The sequence below is a fragment of the Dama dama genome, chromosome 6, assembly GCF_033118175.1.
Source record: "Dama dama isolate Ldn47 chromosome 6, ASM3311817v1, whole genome shotgun sequence".
Taxonomy (NCBI): Eukaryota; Metazoa; Chordata; class Mammalia; order Artiodactyla; family Cervidae; genus Dama; species Dama dama.
Window position 1 is genome coordinate 18,571,915 of NC_083686.1, and position 14,323 is coordinate 18,586,237.

General features: G+C 37.6%; 1 protein-coding gene across 5 annotated transcripts in view; it reads left to right on the forward strand.

Annotated features, from left to right (window-relative positions):
• Positions 1 to 13,678, forward strand: part of HELQ (helicase, POLQ like) — a 48,656-nt gene extending 34,978 nt beyond the window's left edge. For 4 of the 5 annotated variants that reach the window (XM_061145626.1, XM_061145628.1, XM_061145629.1 and 1 more), the window contains 7 exons: positions 1,439 to 1,661; positions 2,782 to 2,939; positions 4,026 to 4,124; positions 7,189 to 7,362; positions 7,809 to 7,922; positions 9,060 to 9,194; positions 12,454 to 13,678. In XM_061145626.1, coding sequence (XP_061001609.1) covers positions 1,439 to 1,661; positions 2,782 to 2,939; positions 4,026 to 4,124; positions 7,189 to 7,362; positions 7,809 to 7,922; positions 9,060 to 9,194; positions 12,454 to 12,561 — 1,011 coding nt within the window. In that variant the 3' untranslated portion in view covers positions 12,562 to 13,678. The remainder of the gene's footprint in view (positions 1 to 1,438; positions 1,662 to 2,781; positions 2,940 to 4,025; positions 4,125 to 7,188; positions 7,363 to 7,808; positions 7,923 to 9,059; positions 9,195 to 12,453) is intronic. The other variant, XM_061145627.1, reaches the window with a different exon arrangement.
• The last annotated feature ends 645 nt before the right edge of the window (positions 13,679 to 14,323 follow it).

The following is a 14,323-nucleotide window of genomic DNA, read 5'->3' on the forward strand; positions in this document are numbered from 1 at the left end:
ACCGAGTGCAGTCAGTGTCTTGGATGCTCTTTACAGAAACACACTTCTTTCCTTAGTAGCACCCGTCAGTTTGTAGTTGTGTTCTTGTTAGTGACTTTCTTTGGCTGATAACTTTACCCCCCAGGAATGAAGCCCTGGGACAGGTCCACGTTTATTCTCCTGTATCACCAAATCCCAGTGACTAGCATAGTGCCTGGCGTGTGATTGCCGCTCAGTAAATACTTGAATTATGGTCTGGCTTTGGAGTTGGTCATGGCTAAACTTGCAGGTTGGGGCAACAGTGGAGAACCCAGCTTTGAGAAGCCAGAGATAGAAGCTATCCCAGTGGGTTAAAATCAATTATAGAGGGATACAAAGGTAATGTGATGGTAGCTAGAAGGATCAAGTAGAGGGGTTGGTTGGTTGGTTTACCCCTAGTGTTAATGGTACTCAGTTAAAAAACAATATAGAAACGAAGTATGTTGATAATCTATAAAATCTATAAAAAAATTATAAAATTTATAAATCTATAAAGTATCAGTTCTTGAATATCTCAAAAGTGCAGTTTTAGCCTGAATGAATATTATATTAACGATGGACTTTTATTAAAAGGAAAAAAAAATTAGGAAATGTCCCTGCTCCGTAATATTGTTTGTTATCCTTTATGTTGGTTTACTGTGAAATTACTACTTAAGTTTTCCCACTGAAGTATCATCGGAATTGAAACAGAGAGAAATATGCTTATTGATCAACTGTATTTTAGTATAACATGCTGATTTCATTGAAATTGGCTAATGTAAGTTATGCACACTCAGAGTCAGCTCTGCGTCTGAATACCACCACTGTATTATAAGTTTTAAACAGTGAGTTGGGGGGAGAAAAAAAAGGCAGCAAAAGAACAAGGAAAGGAGATGGGGATGCGAGAGACAAAAAGAGGTAGAAAACTGCTGTTTATTTTCAGGTAAAATGTCAGGGAGAGTGTTGCCAGATCCTGCTTTAGTGGAGACTTTCAGTTGTGTTTTCCATATGTGTTTTTTTAAGTACAATTTTTAGAGCTAAAGAATATTTTCACATGTGGCTGGAGGGGGGTAGAGGGAGGATTTCTGAAGGAGGCTGAGTGGGAGTTAGTGATAACTGGTGGGGAGTGAGCAGAGGACACAGCTTTGGAGATACTGTGAAAAATTACTCAAAAACCTAAGGAGTTTTTGAATCAGAAATGTGTAGATGTCTTCATTAAGAGTATAAGTATGGTAAATATATTCTCTCTTCAATTGTTTTTTCTTGTCATTTAAAAATATTATTATAAAAGTACATTTATGCAATTATGTAGATTTTATAATGATTTTTTATTTGAATAGCTTTGAGGTATGGAAATGAGTCCTCATGTTGATGAATTATTCATTCAAAATGATGCCTTGAATTAGAACAGCTGCTCTAATGGTATCCTGAATTGTTTCAGATTGCAACAAATCTGGATGACATATATCGTTTTATGAGTGGTACGTTTTTTGGTGTTCAGCAAAAGGTTTTGTTGAAAGAAAAAAGTCTCTGGGAAATAACTATGGAATCGCTTAGATACTTGACAGAAAAAGGACTTCTACAAAAAGATACTATTTATGGCTCTGAAGAAGAGTTCCAAAATAATTTTCATATCACAAAGTTGGGACGAGCTTCTTTTAAGGGTAAGAGCTTACCTGAATCTGACTGTGAATCTGAGGAAATGCATTGGGAAAAATAGAAATTTTCTGTAACTCTAAATTAGATTTGTAATTTCATATTAATAATAATAATCTTATCTTACAAACTGTTAAACTACTTCAATTTTTAAAAGCTGAAAAATGTTTTGAATTGCAAGTAATTTAGAATACTGTAAAAATACATGAAGAAAAAGATGGTCCCCTCTCCTTTATGCTCAACTCCCCCAGTAATCATACAAATCTTAGTATCCTACCAAGAGTAGCAATTTGGTATGTATCTTTCCAGACATTTTCTGAAAATTTCATAACAAATTGGTATATATACTCTTCCAAATATTTTGTATATGTATATTTATGTTTGTATTACATGTATGTATGCATATATATATATGTTCACATATATGTATACATAGCACACACACATGCACACACATACATATTGCATAGTATAAGTGTTTGGAGGCAGCTTGCTTTTCTCACTTAAAAAATATCATGAAAAAATGAAAAAATAATAATAATGAGCATCTTCCCACATCAATCCCTTTAAATCTACCTCATTTTTATTTTAGTACAATGGTTATCTATACTATGGATACTGTAATGTATTTAACCATTCCCCTTTTGATGGACATTTACACTGTTTCTGATTTTTCTCTGTTATAAACAAGGGTATCTGTGTTCATGTATTTTTGGATGTGTGTGGAAATGTTTCTCTAGGTTAGATTCCCAAGAATAAATTAATTAGGTCAGAAGGTATGTACTTATTAAATGTTGATGGATACTATAATATCAAAATGACCTAAGTTTTGTGCTAAGTTACATAGTAAAAAATTGTAAAGAATTTTTTTTTTTTTAATTTATTTGGGGGCAAGGGATCTTTAGTTGTGGCACTTGAACTCCTATTTGTGGCAGGTTGAGATCTAGTTCCCTGACCAGGGATAGAACCTGGGCCCCCTGTACTGGGAGTGTGGCGACTTAGCCACTGAACCACCAGGGAAGTCCCTCAAGACTTTTGCTTTGTTTAGGTAAACCAGACTTTCTTTAAAATCACCTCTTTCCTCCTTTGGTGATTATGAAAAATGAACTCTTTGTGTCTTTCTTTTAGGAACAATAGATTTGGCTTATTGTGACATTCTTTACAGAGACTTGAAGAAAGGTCTTGAGGGACTTATGCTGGAAAGCCTTCTTCATCTAATCTACTTAACAACTCCCTATGATATGGCTTCTCAGTGTGACCCTGATTGGATGATATACTTCAGGCAGGTGAGAAGATAAGATTTTGCAATACAGGCTAAAATAATCACAATATGATTTTTATCGTGTGATTATTCATTTTTTTTGCTATTAAAGTATATTTGAAATTGGGCCTTTCGACAGATGAAAGGCCCAATTTCAAGTATATTTTCATAGCCAGAAAAAAGACTGAAGAAAGGTGCAGAAGAGAAAAAAGGACCATGCCTGGTCCCCATCCCCTCAAGGTGGTTACTCTTGGGATGTGGTGACCACTCCATTTTCTAATGCCTGAAATGTAAAGAAAACCATTGCTGATGGTTGAGAGTTTAATTACATGAAAGCTCTATCAGAGTCACACACAGTGTCACGTCCTGTCACACCAAACCCAGTGATGTTGATACCTGAGAAGGAATAATCCTCTTTATCGCCATTGGCAAGGCGAAACTGGCTGTACCTGTTACAAAACCAAGTACAGTCTACTATGATTTTACTGTAAACAGGCAGTGGCAGTATGCGGGTCTTCCCAGGTGGCATAGTGGTAAAGAATCTACCTGCCAATGCAGGAGACCCAGGTTTGATCCCTGGGTTGGACAGATCCCCTGGAGCAGGAATTGGCAACCCACTCCAGTATCCTTGCTTGGAGAATCCCATGGACAGAGGAGCCTGGCAGGTTACAGTCCATGAGTTGGTCATGACTGAGCACATGCACACAAACACATGTATATAAGCAATGCAGTTACTTCCAAAAGCTTTCTCTCCTCTCTCTCCCCAACAGGCATCTCCCATATGAAACATAAACACAGTCCATGAAAATCAGACCATGGTTACAGTATTTGCGGCCATGTCTTTAAGTTCATTCTACTAAAGTCTGTTATATTTTAATAATACATTAAAAATATTGTAAAGCTTGTAAGTAAATATTGCAAGCTTGTAAGTAAATACTTGTGTTATTTGTATTACTTGTAATACAGTATTTGCAATACTTATAGGTAAAATTTGTGTTATTTTTTCATAGCTTTTATAATAATGAAAATGTGATATGACTACTAGATTTGGTTAATGGCAGACTTTTTAAAGTTACAATTTAATTTTTCTCTATATTCTTTTTTTGTGTAGTTTAACCAACTCAGTCCAGCAGAACAAAATGTCACTGCTCTGGTTGGAGTCTCTGAGAACTATATTGGGAAGAAAGCATCAGGTCAAGCTATTAGGAAGGTAAGTACCATAGTCTTTTTTTTTTTCTTTCCTAAATAGCCAAGTTCATGTAACAAAATTAATGCTGTCATCTCATCTCCTTTGTTGATTTGGTTGTTTTGGTTCACTTTTTTCATCTTTAATATAATTCCCACTTTACTATTCAAAACATCTGCAGACCAGAAATTTAGGTTTTCTTTTAAAAAATAATGTTATTTCTGGGTGGTTGTGATGGCCCTTTTTTGTGTACCTTTGTATTTCTAAAACAGTCATGCACATGTAAGGCTCTTAGCATAGGAAAAGGTAAACCTTATTAACCTATTTTTCTTAGGCTATTTATTATGGTTTAAATTATAACAATTGTAAGATATTTTCACAATGTTATAGAAAAGAATCCTGAAATAAGTTCAGTTCACAGGAGAAAAGTTTTCTAGAAACTTTTTCTTAAGAATCCACTTGGCATTAGGAGTTCTAACATAAGATGAGTTTTTGGATTTTTGTTTTTGTTGGTGCTTTTCGTTGTCCCAAAGAACTACCAATGTACTTGAAGTACATAAAGCATTTTGGAAGGTTGAAGCAGAGAAGACAAGGACTCTTGTGTGATATCTTATATTTTTGCCTTTTAAAGTTAAGTCAACAAACAAGAATCAAGTGCTGAATGCGCCACTAACTGTACGAGAAGTGAAAATAATTCTCTGGCAAACATACATTCATTTCCTTAGTTAACATAATTTTCTACCTCATAATAATTACAGTTTTTTTTTCAATTTTCATTTTCTTTGGTAATCTAATCTTCATCGAAGCCTATTGATCTTACCTACCATTTCCCTGTATATCTCTTAAATTTATACTAGATATTAGTTTCATTTTGAAAAATGGAATATGTTTTACTTACATTTGAATTGAATGGTGTAGCTGTCCCCTGTATTGAGCTATCATAAAAGTATAAATGCATGGTACTTCAGTATTCCTGTTGTCAGTATTTAGATTGGGTCTTTTACCTCAGAAGTGACTATTGTTTAGACCTTCAGAATGTTGAATAAAAATATTTCTTAAACCTTTTGTTTCAAACTCTAAAATATATTTTTAAAAAATATTAATTTGGAGCTCATTACCAAGTAATAAACGTTTATAAAATCATGTTACAATAATACATCTGTTGAAACTTGAATCAGAATTTATTTTTGTTACCTTTTATAAAAGTCAATAAATGTTTGTTCAATTTACAATTATTTAAAATAGTATGAGCATGACTTTATCTTAATTACAAATGAACGAGTTACTAGTTTAATACTTTAGAAGTATCTTTTTAAAAAGATTTCTAGAGAACATATTTGCTTAAAATCTACTTGATTTCTCCACATTGAAACGGACCTTTTCTTTAAACATTTCTTGTAAAAGATCTTTAAATTGGCATAAAGTGACTTATCTCGCCATGTAATATAATCATGTCATTTTTCTTGGCTTAGAAAATACATTCTAAGCAAAAATCTGCATTGACTCAATTTATAGTTAATAATGAAGGTGCACTAAATTTGGGAAATTAAAAAGTGATCTTTTCCTAGTTGTTATTCAACTATCATGCTTTTTCAGGTTAAATCTTTTAAAAGGGTGATCTAGTATCAAACATACAGAATCTGAAATTCTTACGTTCTTCAATGTGCTCATCTAAGCTCTCAAACATTCTAAGTTCTCATCTTAAACATTCTTTTACCATAGTAGAGGATATAATTTTATATTTTAAACCTCCCTTTTCTCTTTAAAGTTCATTCTTTTTTTCTCTGATTTCAAGCTTGTGTTACGCAGTTTCTGTGTTAGCTTGGTGTTAGCTATGAAATGTTTTACACAAAAAATAATCACTACGCACCACAGGCCAAAGCAGATACACAGAATAGAAATTGTCAACTACAGGAAGCATTTCTCTTTCAGTGTTTTAACTTCTGGAAACATTAATTATTTACCATGACCAGGTCTAAGTCATAGAAGCTAGTATTTACTCTTAGTTTACAATATAAACAAGCTTATTAACATATTTATCTAAATAAACACATTTGTCTAATTTATAATCACAGTCATATATGTATATGTATATGTGTGTGTGTATATATATACACCCAATCTGTAAGTACTTCCAGGGGCTTCCCTGGTGGCTCAGTGGCTCAGACAGTAAAAGAATCTGCCTGCAATGCAGGAGACCCAGCAGGAAGATCCTCTGGAGAAGGGCATGGCAACCCACTCCAGCATTCTTGCCTGGAGAAGTCCATGGGCAGAGGAGCCTGGCGGGCTACAGTCCATGGGGTCGCAAAGAGCTGGACATGACCAAGTGACTAACACTCAACACTATAAATACTACAGTACATGTAAAGGTTTCCCCAACTCCTTCTCTTCCCGTATTCTTTTCCTAAAGCTGCCATCACAAGTTAGCACAAACCAGGTGTCTTAAAACAACAGAACTTTATTCTGTCACAGGTCAGGAGGCCAGAAGTCTGAAATCAAGATGCTGGCAGAGTGGTTCCTTCTAGAGGCTTGAGGAAGAACCATCTTGCCTCTCTTGCGGCCTTTGATGGTGGTTAGCGATCCTTGTAGTCACCATCTCGTCAAAGTCTGCCTCCTTCTTCATCTTCACACCACCTTCTCTGTCACTCATGTCCTCTCTCTTATAAGGGTATCAGTCATTGACTATTGGGCTCAAGGGCCCCCTGTATATCCACGATGGTTTTATCTCAAGATCCTTCGCTAATTACATCTGCAGAGATTCTATTTCCAAATTAGGTCACGTTCAGAGGCACCAAGGGTTAGGAATTGAGTATATCTTTCGGGGAGGGACCGTTCAACTCACTATACTTGCTACAGAAGGAAATTTAAATTGGAAACAGTTTGACATCTCTCTTTTTTTATAGACTTGGAAAAAATAATACTTAGAACTAATCTGAAGTACATTTGTTATGACTTAGATTTATTTCTGTAGAACCACTCTGTCCTGTCTCTGCCGTGTGCAGCTTCATTCTCATTACCTTTTGTCCAGTTTGAATGGGATGTACATTTTAAGCAGGTCCAATAAATGAATTTATTTGTGTCTTTCTAGAAGGTGGACAAGAACATTGTCAACAGACTGTACCTGTCTTTCATTCTTTATACTTTGCTCAAAGAGACCAACATTTGGAGCGTGTCTGAAAAGTTTAACATGCCTCGAGGATATATACAAAGCCTTCTCTCTGGAGCTGCGGCATTCTCCTCCTGTGTGTTACATTTCTGTGAGGTAATTCCATTACTAGATGGTACACGCTTTGCACATCTTGTTATGTTTTGATCAAGGTGAACAGAACCCTTTTTTAAAATATTTATTTTCTTATTTTAATTGGAGGATAATTACAGTATCGTGATGTTTTTTGCTGTCAGTATGAATCGGCCGTAGGTATACATGTGTTCCCTCTCTCCTGAGCTCCCCTCCCTAGCATTCTTCCTGTTGACTTATCTCTCAGTTTACACTCTCTGTCCTCGTCCTAAAACCGTTCTGTTCAAATCCCTCCACCTCTGCCGTGTTTGCTCATAGGAATTTTGCTCAGAGTCATTGTTCACCTCTGGTTTTATGCAACTTCCAGAGTTTACCAAAGGGCGAGTCCTTTCTGAGCCCCCTATCACACGTACTGGATTCTGAAATAACTTACGAGATTTCAGTTCTGTGTATCTCTCTGCATTCTGCAGGAGCTTGAGGAGTTCTGGGCTTACAGGGCCCTGTTGGGAGAACTCACCAAGAAGCTGACCTACTGTGTCAAGGCAGAGCTAGTCCCGCTCATGGAAGTGACTGGGGTTTTAGAGGTTAGTAACTTCTTAGCTCCCCAACTGAGATGATTTCAGCTCACAGAAGAGTCAGGTTTTACTGTTGTCTCACAGGGTAAGTGGCAACAATAGCCGTATTGCTCATTTATCATGGGAATCTTTTTTTATTTGTTTTTAATAAACTGCTGCCATGGCCTCCCCGAAATCCCTGTCAATCCAGAGGCAGTCCTGATGAAAAATCACATCTGTGGATAAATGTAACAGTAGAGACAGGGTGATTCTCCCCAAGTACACCTGTGTGCCACACCCTCCTCCGCTCCAGCAAAGACTCACCTCTGTCAGCTGAGACAGTGCTTGTTGAAGGTGCTGGTCACTCGGTGGCAGTGAGGGTCATTTACATTTTCTAAGAGAATGAGGTGAAGGTTTCCTCAGCTTGTTTCTCAGCTTTCTGTTTTTGATCAACCCTTGTTTTCTGTTTATTCTGTTATTCAGTTCTTAAACCAGAGGAATTCTGCTTGGGAAAGCGTGCACACACATACACACACTCACACACACACTCCAGAGGTGCCTGTGTAGATAGTGAGAGCATTCTAGGGATACTGAACCAAAACATTTGATTGGGGATCTGAACTAATGCCCCTCGCCTAAGTGCCCTAAGGAGTTTTTTATTTCTGTTTTTTTTAATATTTAATTAATTAATTAATTTATTTTTGACTGTGTTGGGTCTTAGTTGGAGCACGGGGTATCTTCATTGTGGCATGTGGGACCTGTCACTGTGGCACATGGGCCTAGTTGCCCCACAGCATGTGGGATCCTAGTTCCTTAACCAGGGACCAAATCCACGTCTTCTGCACTAGAAGGTGGATTCTTAACCACTGGCCCACCAGGGAAGTCCCCAGGTTTCTCATTTCTGATTGCAGCAAACATCAATTGACCTCAGCTGCACAGAAAGCTAGCTCTCTTGCAGTCAGATTGGAGCCACCCAAATTATTTTAAAATTCTTTTAAAACACTTAAAATTCCTTCAGATTCTGATGTGTTATCTTTTCATATTTACTTTATTATCTTAGTTTATTCCCATCTCTTGCAAGTGAATTTTTCCCTTCAGTAAAACACTTAATTATTTTTTTCCTAATCCCCAATTCTGATCCTAATGATTTTTATAAATACTTTGCAGGGTCGAGCAAGACAGTTATACAATGCAGGTTATAAAAGTCTAACGCACTTGGCTAATGCAAATCCTGAAGTGCTGATAAGGACAATTGATCATTTATCAAGACGCCAGGCCAAGCAAATTGTTTCATCAGCCAAGGTAAGCAAACAAGGCATTTTTTAATCTTTATGATGTTTTACAGAGTAGTCTCCTTGTACTTTAGACATATTAACTACAGGCACAAAGGTATATATCACAATATGTGGATAAAAATAGTGCACGTGTTATAATACAAGGCTTGTTAAAAAGAGAAAAAGGATCTAAAAAATAAAGGCACTTTTAAGAGTTCACTGAAATATAAGGAACTCTGAACTCATTGAACTCTGCCTCCTACTACTCTTGTCACAGAAGTCCTTTCCTCAGCATCCCCATCATCTGGTCTTCTCACCTTTAAACACCCTCCCTGACAAGAAATTTACAACCTCAAGAACTAAGTTCTATTTTTGGACTCAGTGTTACAAAGAGCATCCCATATGATGAGGCTGCCTTAAAATGCCTCCCATGGCATCCTAGTACTGCCCTCTGCCACCCGGCTCTTCCTTTGTTCGTTTGGTGGTTTTTCACATACTTGAAAACAGCTCTTGTGGCCTCCAAAGGTTTCTCTCTTCTGTCTCTTTCACTTGGAGTCAGCAGTCTGCTTTTAGGTCATTCACTGTCCTGGTTACACTTTCCTAGGTGCCGCCCAGTTCGTCACTACCTCCTTCTCCATGTGGGTAAATCCAGTAAGCAGCAGTTAGGGATTGTCTGGACTGCCCAGGTGGCTCAGTGGTAAAGAATTCACCTGCCAATGCAGGGGACATGGGTTCAATCCCTGGGTCGGGACCATCCCCTGGAAAAGGAAAAGGCAACCCAGTCCAGTATTCTTGCCTGGAAAATCCCATGGACAGAGGAGCCTGGCGGGCTATAGTCCATGGCATCGTGTCCAAAAGTTGGACACAACAACTAAACAGCAAGGGATTATTTCCTTCTTGATCTCAACTATATTTCCATCCTTGTGGTCTGAAATTGTACAGTTGTGTGTGTGTGTTCTTTAAGTTCATTGTTACACTATTGTCATATATAAATCAAACTGACTGAAAAGTAAGTTTCCAGCCTACTTTTTTGAAAGACTCTCCCGTTGTTTGTGACTGTGATTGATCTCTGTGACGGCCCTCTCAGGACGCTACACCTTGTCCTATTAGATAAGGGGTTCTTTGGGTTGATAGGGTTGAAATTGTAGTTATTTCATTGCTGGAGCACCTAGCACGGTATTCAGCCTATAGTAGATGTTTAACAAATATTTGAATAAATAAATAAATGAGATTTAAAGAAATGAAGTGATTTACCCAAGGAAACACAGATAATCAGTAAGCAGTAGAGCAAGACTATAGTATTAGATTATATATTATTAAAGATACAAAGGGGAACTTCCATGGTGATCTAGTAGTTAAAACTTGGTGTTCTGATGCAAGGGGTATGGGTTTGATCAGGCCTGGTCCAGGAGGTAAGATCCCACATGCTTCACAGCCAAAATACCAAAACATAAAACATAAGCAATATTGTAACAAATTTAATAAAGACTTTTAAAGTGACCCACATCAAAAAAAAAAAAAAAAAAAACTTTAAAAAAGATGCCAAGGGAGCTGCAGTAACAGTGGCCAAAATATTTAATAAGTGAGTTTGAATGTTAAAAGTATTAGACAAGTTCAGGCACAATAATGCTCGTAATGTTGTGCTTTATATCAAATTGGTAGAGAGAGTAGTTTTATCTTCTATGATTTTTATTGAGCTTTTTATTATTAAATGTTGTAAGAGAAATAGTGCAAGTATTTCACACCCAATATACACAAACCCAGCTGCAGTAAATACCAACATTTGGTTTCTGTTGTTTTTTAAAGAAAGGGGAAAAATCATTATTCAAGCATTCATTGACATCTACTATGTACCAGGTTTAGAAATAACTTTCTTTGTTTATTATGCTCCTTTTGAAATTAACCATATTAGTTTTAGGAGCTTGAAGAAAAGTTTTCTTTGAAACACTGATAGTGACAGCTTATGGTAAAGGGTGCCGCCAGATTTGTGGTCTCTGAAGGAGATTTAACTCCAGGACCAAAGAAGATTCTCAGTCACTCAGAGCTTTGTGTGCAAAATTTTAAGTTGACAGAACAGAGAAAGCTTCTGACATAGACATCAGAAGTGGGTAGAAAGAGTCCCCGCCTCACTAGTTTAAGCTGGGCCTTATATACTTCTCAGCTGGCTGCTGAGAATAGATAAAAAGAATACCTCAAGGTTGTAAGAGTTCCACCCGACCCTTTCCCAAGGCATACATCCTGAGATAACTTTGGCGCAAGATTAGCCAGGGAGAATGTGTTCAGGGCAAGGTCTCTGGGCCAGATACACTGTTGCTGTGTAATCAGGGGTACAAGTCTTGAGAAACAGGTTCCCAGGCAAGATTTGTTACAATTATAATCATTTAACAAAGAGCCTAAGAAAAGCATTTCCATGAGTAAGACATTGTGCTGTACCATCATTAGTTCAGGACCTAAAGAGAGTCTAATATATCGGGCAAGACACATTGTCGCACAAGGCTTAAGGAAAGCTGAGCCAGCATGTGCACTTCCTCCTTCAGTTCAGTTCACTCACTCAGTCATGTCCCACCCTTTGACCCCATGAACTGTAGCATGCCAGGCCTCCCTGTCCATCACCAACTCCTGGAGCTTGCTCAAACCCATGTCCATCAAGTCGGTGACACCATCCAACCATCTCATCCTCTGTCATCCCCTTCTCCTCCTGCCTTCAATCTTTCCCAGCATCAGGGTCTTTTCCAATGAGTCAGCTCTTCGCATCAGGTGGCCAAAGTATTGGAGCTTCAGCTTCAGCATCAGTCCTTCCAATGAATATTCAGGACTGATCTCCTTTAGGATTGACTGGTTTGATCCCGAAAGGGTCCCAAGCTTTAACTCTCTCAATAGGTTTTTAAAAGATAGCATACTAAACTGTGAGGATTAATAAAATCTATATATAAAGGGTAACATTTTTAAGAACCAATTAAATTTTTTTCAAAATTGTCTTAAATTTTATAGGTTAAAAGTTAATTTTAAGTGGCTGAGTCTTCAATAAAACAAACCTTTGAGAGTATTAAAGCTCCATTATTTTTGGTATGCCAAATGCAGTGATCAGCTAAAATGGCTTTAAATGCCTCAGCTTCATTTACTATAATTGCTGTTCTTAAGTGACCATTATTCAATCTCATTATTAGTTTTAATGTCTAGATTATGCTGATACATAAGGATTCAGGTATTGAATAGATGGTGGTAAAATGTTAGCAGTTCCCTAACAATGCACATTTTTGCTTCACATCTTGATTTTTATATTGTAGATGCTGTTGCATGAGAAAGCAGAGGCTTTGCAAGAAGAAGTAGAAGAATTATTGAGATTGCCTTCTGATTTCCCTGGTATTGTGGCCTCTTCCACTGAAAAGGCATGAAGCTATCTGATGAGCATTTTTAAGTATGAATTATTTATTGTACATGCATTTTATTAAACCTCTCCTATAAGTTATAAATGAAAAAATATATATTTTAACTATATATAAAGAACTGTGGCTGATGTTTGAATGGTCCTCTCATCCATACTTACATAAATAATTATGCATTATTTCTCTGATCCAAAGTCTGGTGTCCACCACAAAATGAAATCCAAGTTTCCCAGCGTATCCCCAGCCTACCTTTACAACCAGACCTTTCATTATCCCTCTTACCCATTTCTTTCATCAAACTGGACTATTTGCAATCCCAGAATTTTCCTTGGGATTCACAAACCCACTATTTCCTATCTGCCTTATGCTATTCCCAGTGAATGGAAAATTATCTTTGAAATGTATTATATGCTTTATTTCAACTAAAAATGCTCAAATACTGTCTCCTCTATGAAACTGTCCAAGTTCAGCCTTATCGCCACCCCATCCGTGGGTTCTTTCCCTCCTCTAATTTTTGTGAGCCCCTCACTCATGTCCAGGTCTATATTAATGCTGCTAGTCTGAAATCCCCTGGAGGGCCAAGACCTGTGTTATGGTCTTTGCATGCCACATCGCACCTACACAGTTTGCTGCACAAAGTAAGGACCTCTGTGAAAAATGAGTTCTTACTCAAATTGATAATTTAAAGATTCTCTTTAACACAACTTAAATATTGCCTCTCTCCCTTCCCTTTTCTGATTCTTAGCTCAAATGTAGATGACTGGTTAAACTGGGAAAAGAGTAATAACTATTACTGTTTATAAGTACTGAACTGGTTTAATTAAAGCTTTCCTCGTGTGTCTGAGAGACATCCATTGGCAACTTTGCAGATAGAGCCACAGTCTAAATTCTTTGTGCCTCAACATTTTAGCTCATTGTAATATGGGCACACCTCAAAGATGGTACGGGTTCAGTTCCAGACCACCACAAAAAAGTGATTGTTGCAATAAAGCAAGTCATATGAATTTTTTGGCTTCCCAATGCATATAAAGTTATGTTTACACTATACCAGAATCTATTGTGTGCAATAGCATTGTGCCTAAAAGAAAACAACATATATCTTAATAAAAAATATTGTTGAAAGATTCTGACCGTCATCTGAGCCTTTGCTGAGTTGTAACCTTTTTGCGACAGTAACATCAAAGGTCACATTAACAAATGTGAGAATACTGACAGAGTTTGAAACATCACTAGACCTACCGAAATGTGCCACAGAGATACCAAGGGAGCAGCTGCTGCTGGGGAAGTGATGCCGATGAAACTAGAGTAGTTTGACCACGGTCACGTACTGTTGATACTTGTTGCAAAGCAGGGACTTCAGACCTGGGCGATCTCAATCTGATGTCTGTACATGCATGCTCAGTCATGTCAACTCTTTGCGACCCCACACAGACTGTAGCCCACTAGGCTCCTCTGTCCATGGGATTTCCCAGGCAAGAATACTGGAGTGGATGGCCATTTCCTCCTCCAGGAGATCTTCCTGACCGAGGGATCAAACCTGCATCTCCTGCATTGGCAGACAGATTGTTTACCGCTGAGCCACCTGGGACGCCAAAGTCTGTGCACTTAACCATTAGACAGTCTGGCCTTGGTAGAATTTTCCCCGTTTTGTCCTTCCTGAGTGTCCCTTTCACCTGACCTTGATTTTGTCTCCAGCATGACATCACATCGCCACACCTCATGCCCTCATGTGAGGTACAGAACAGCATCCTAATGCCCTGGTGGAGTCCAG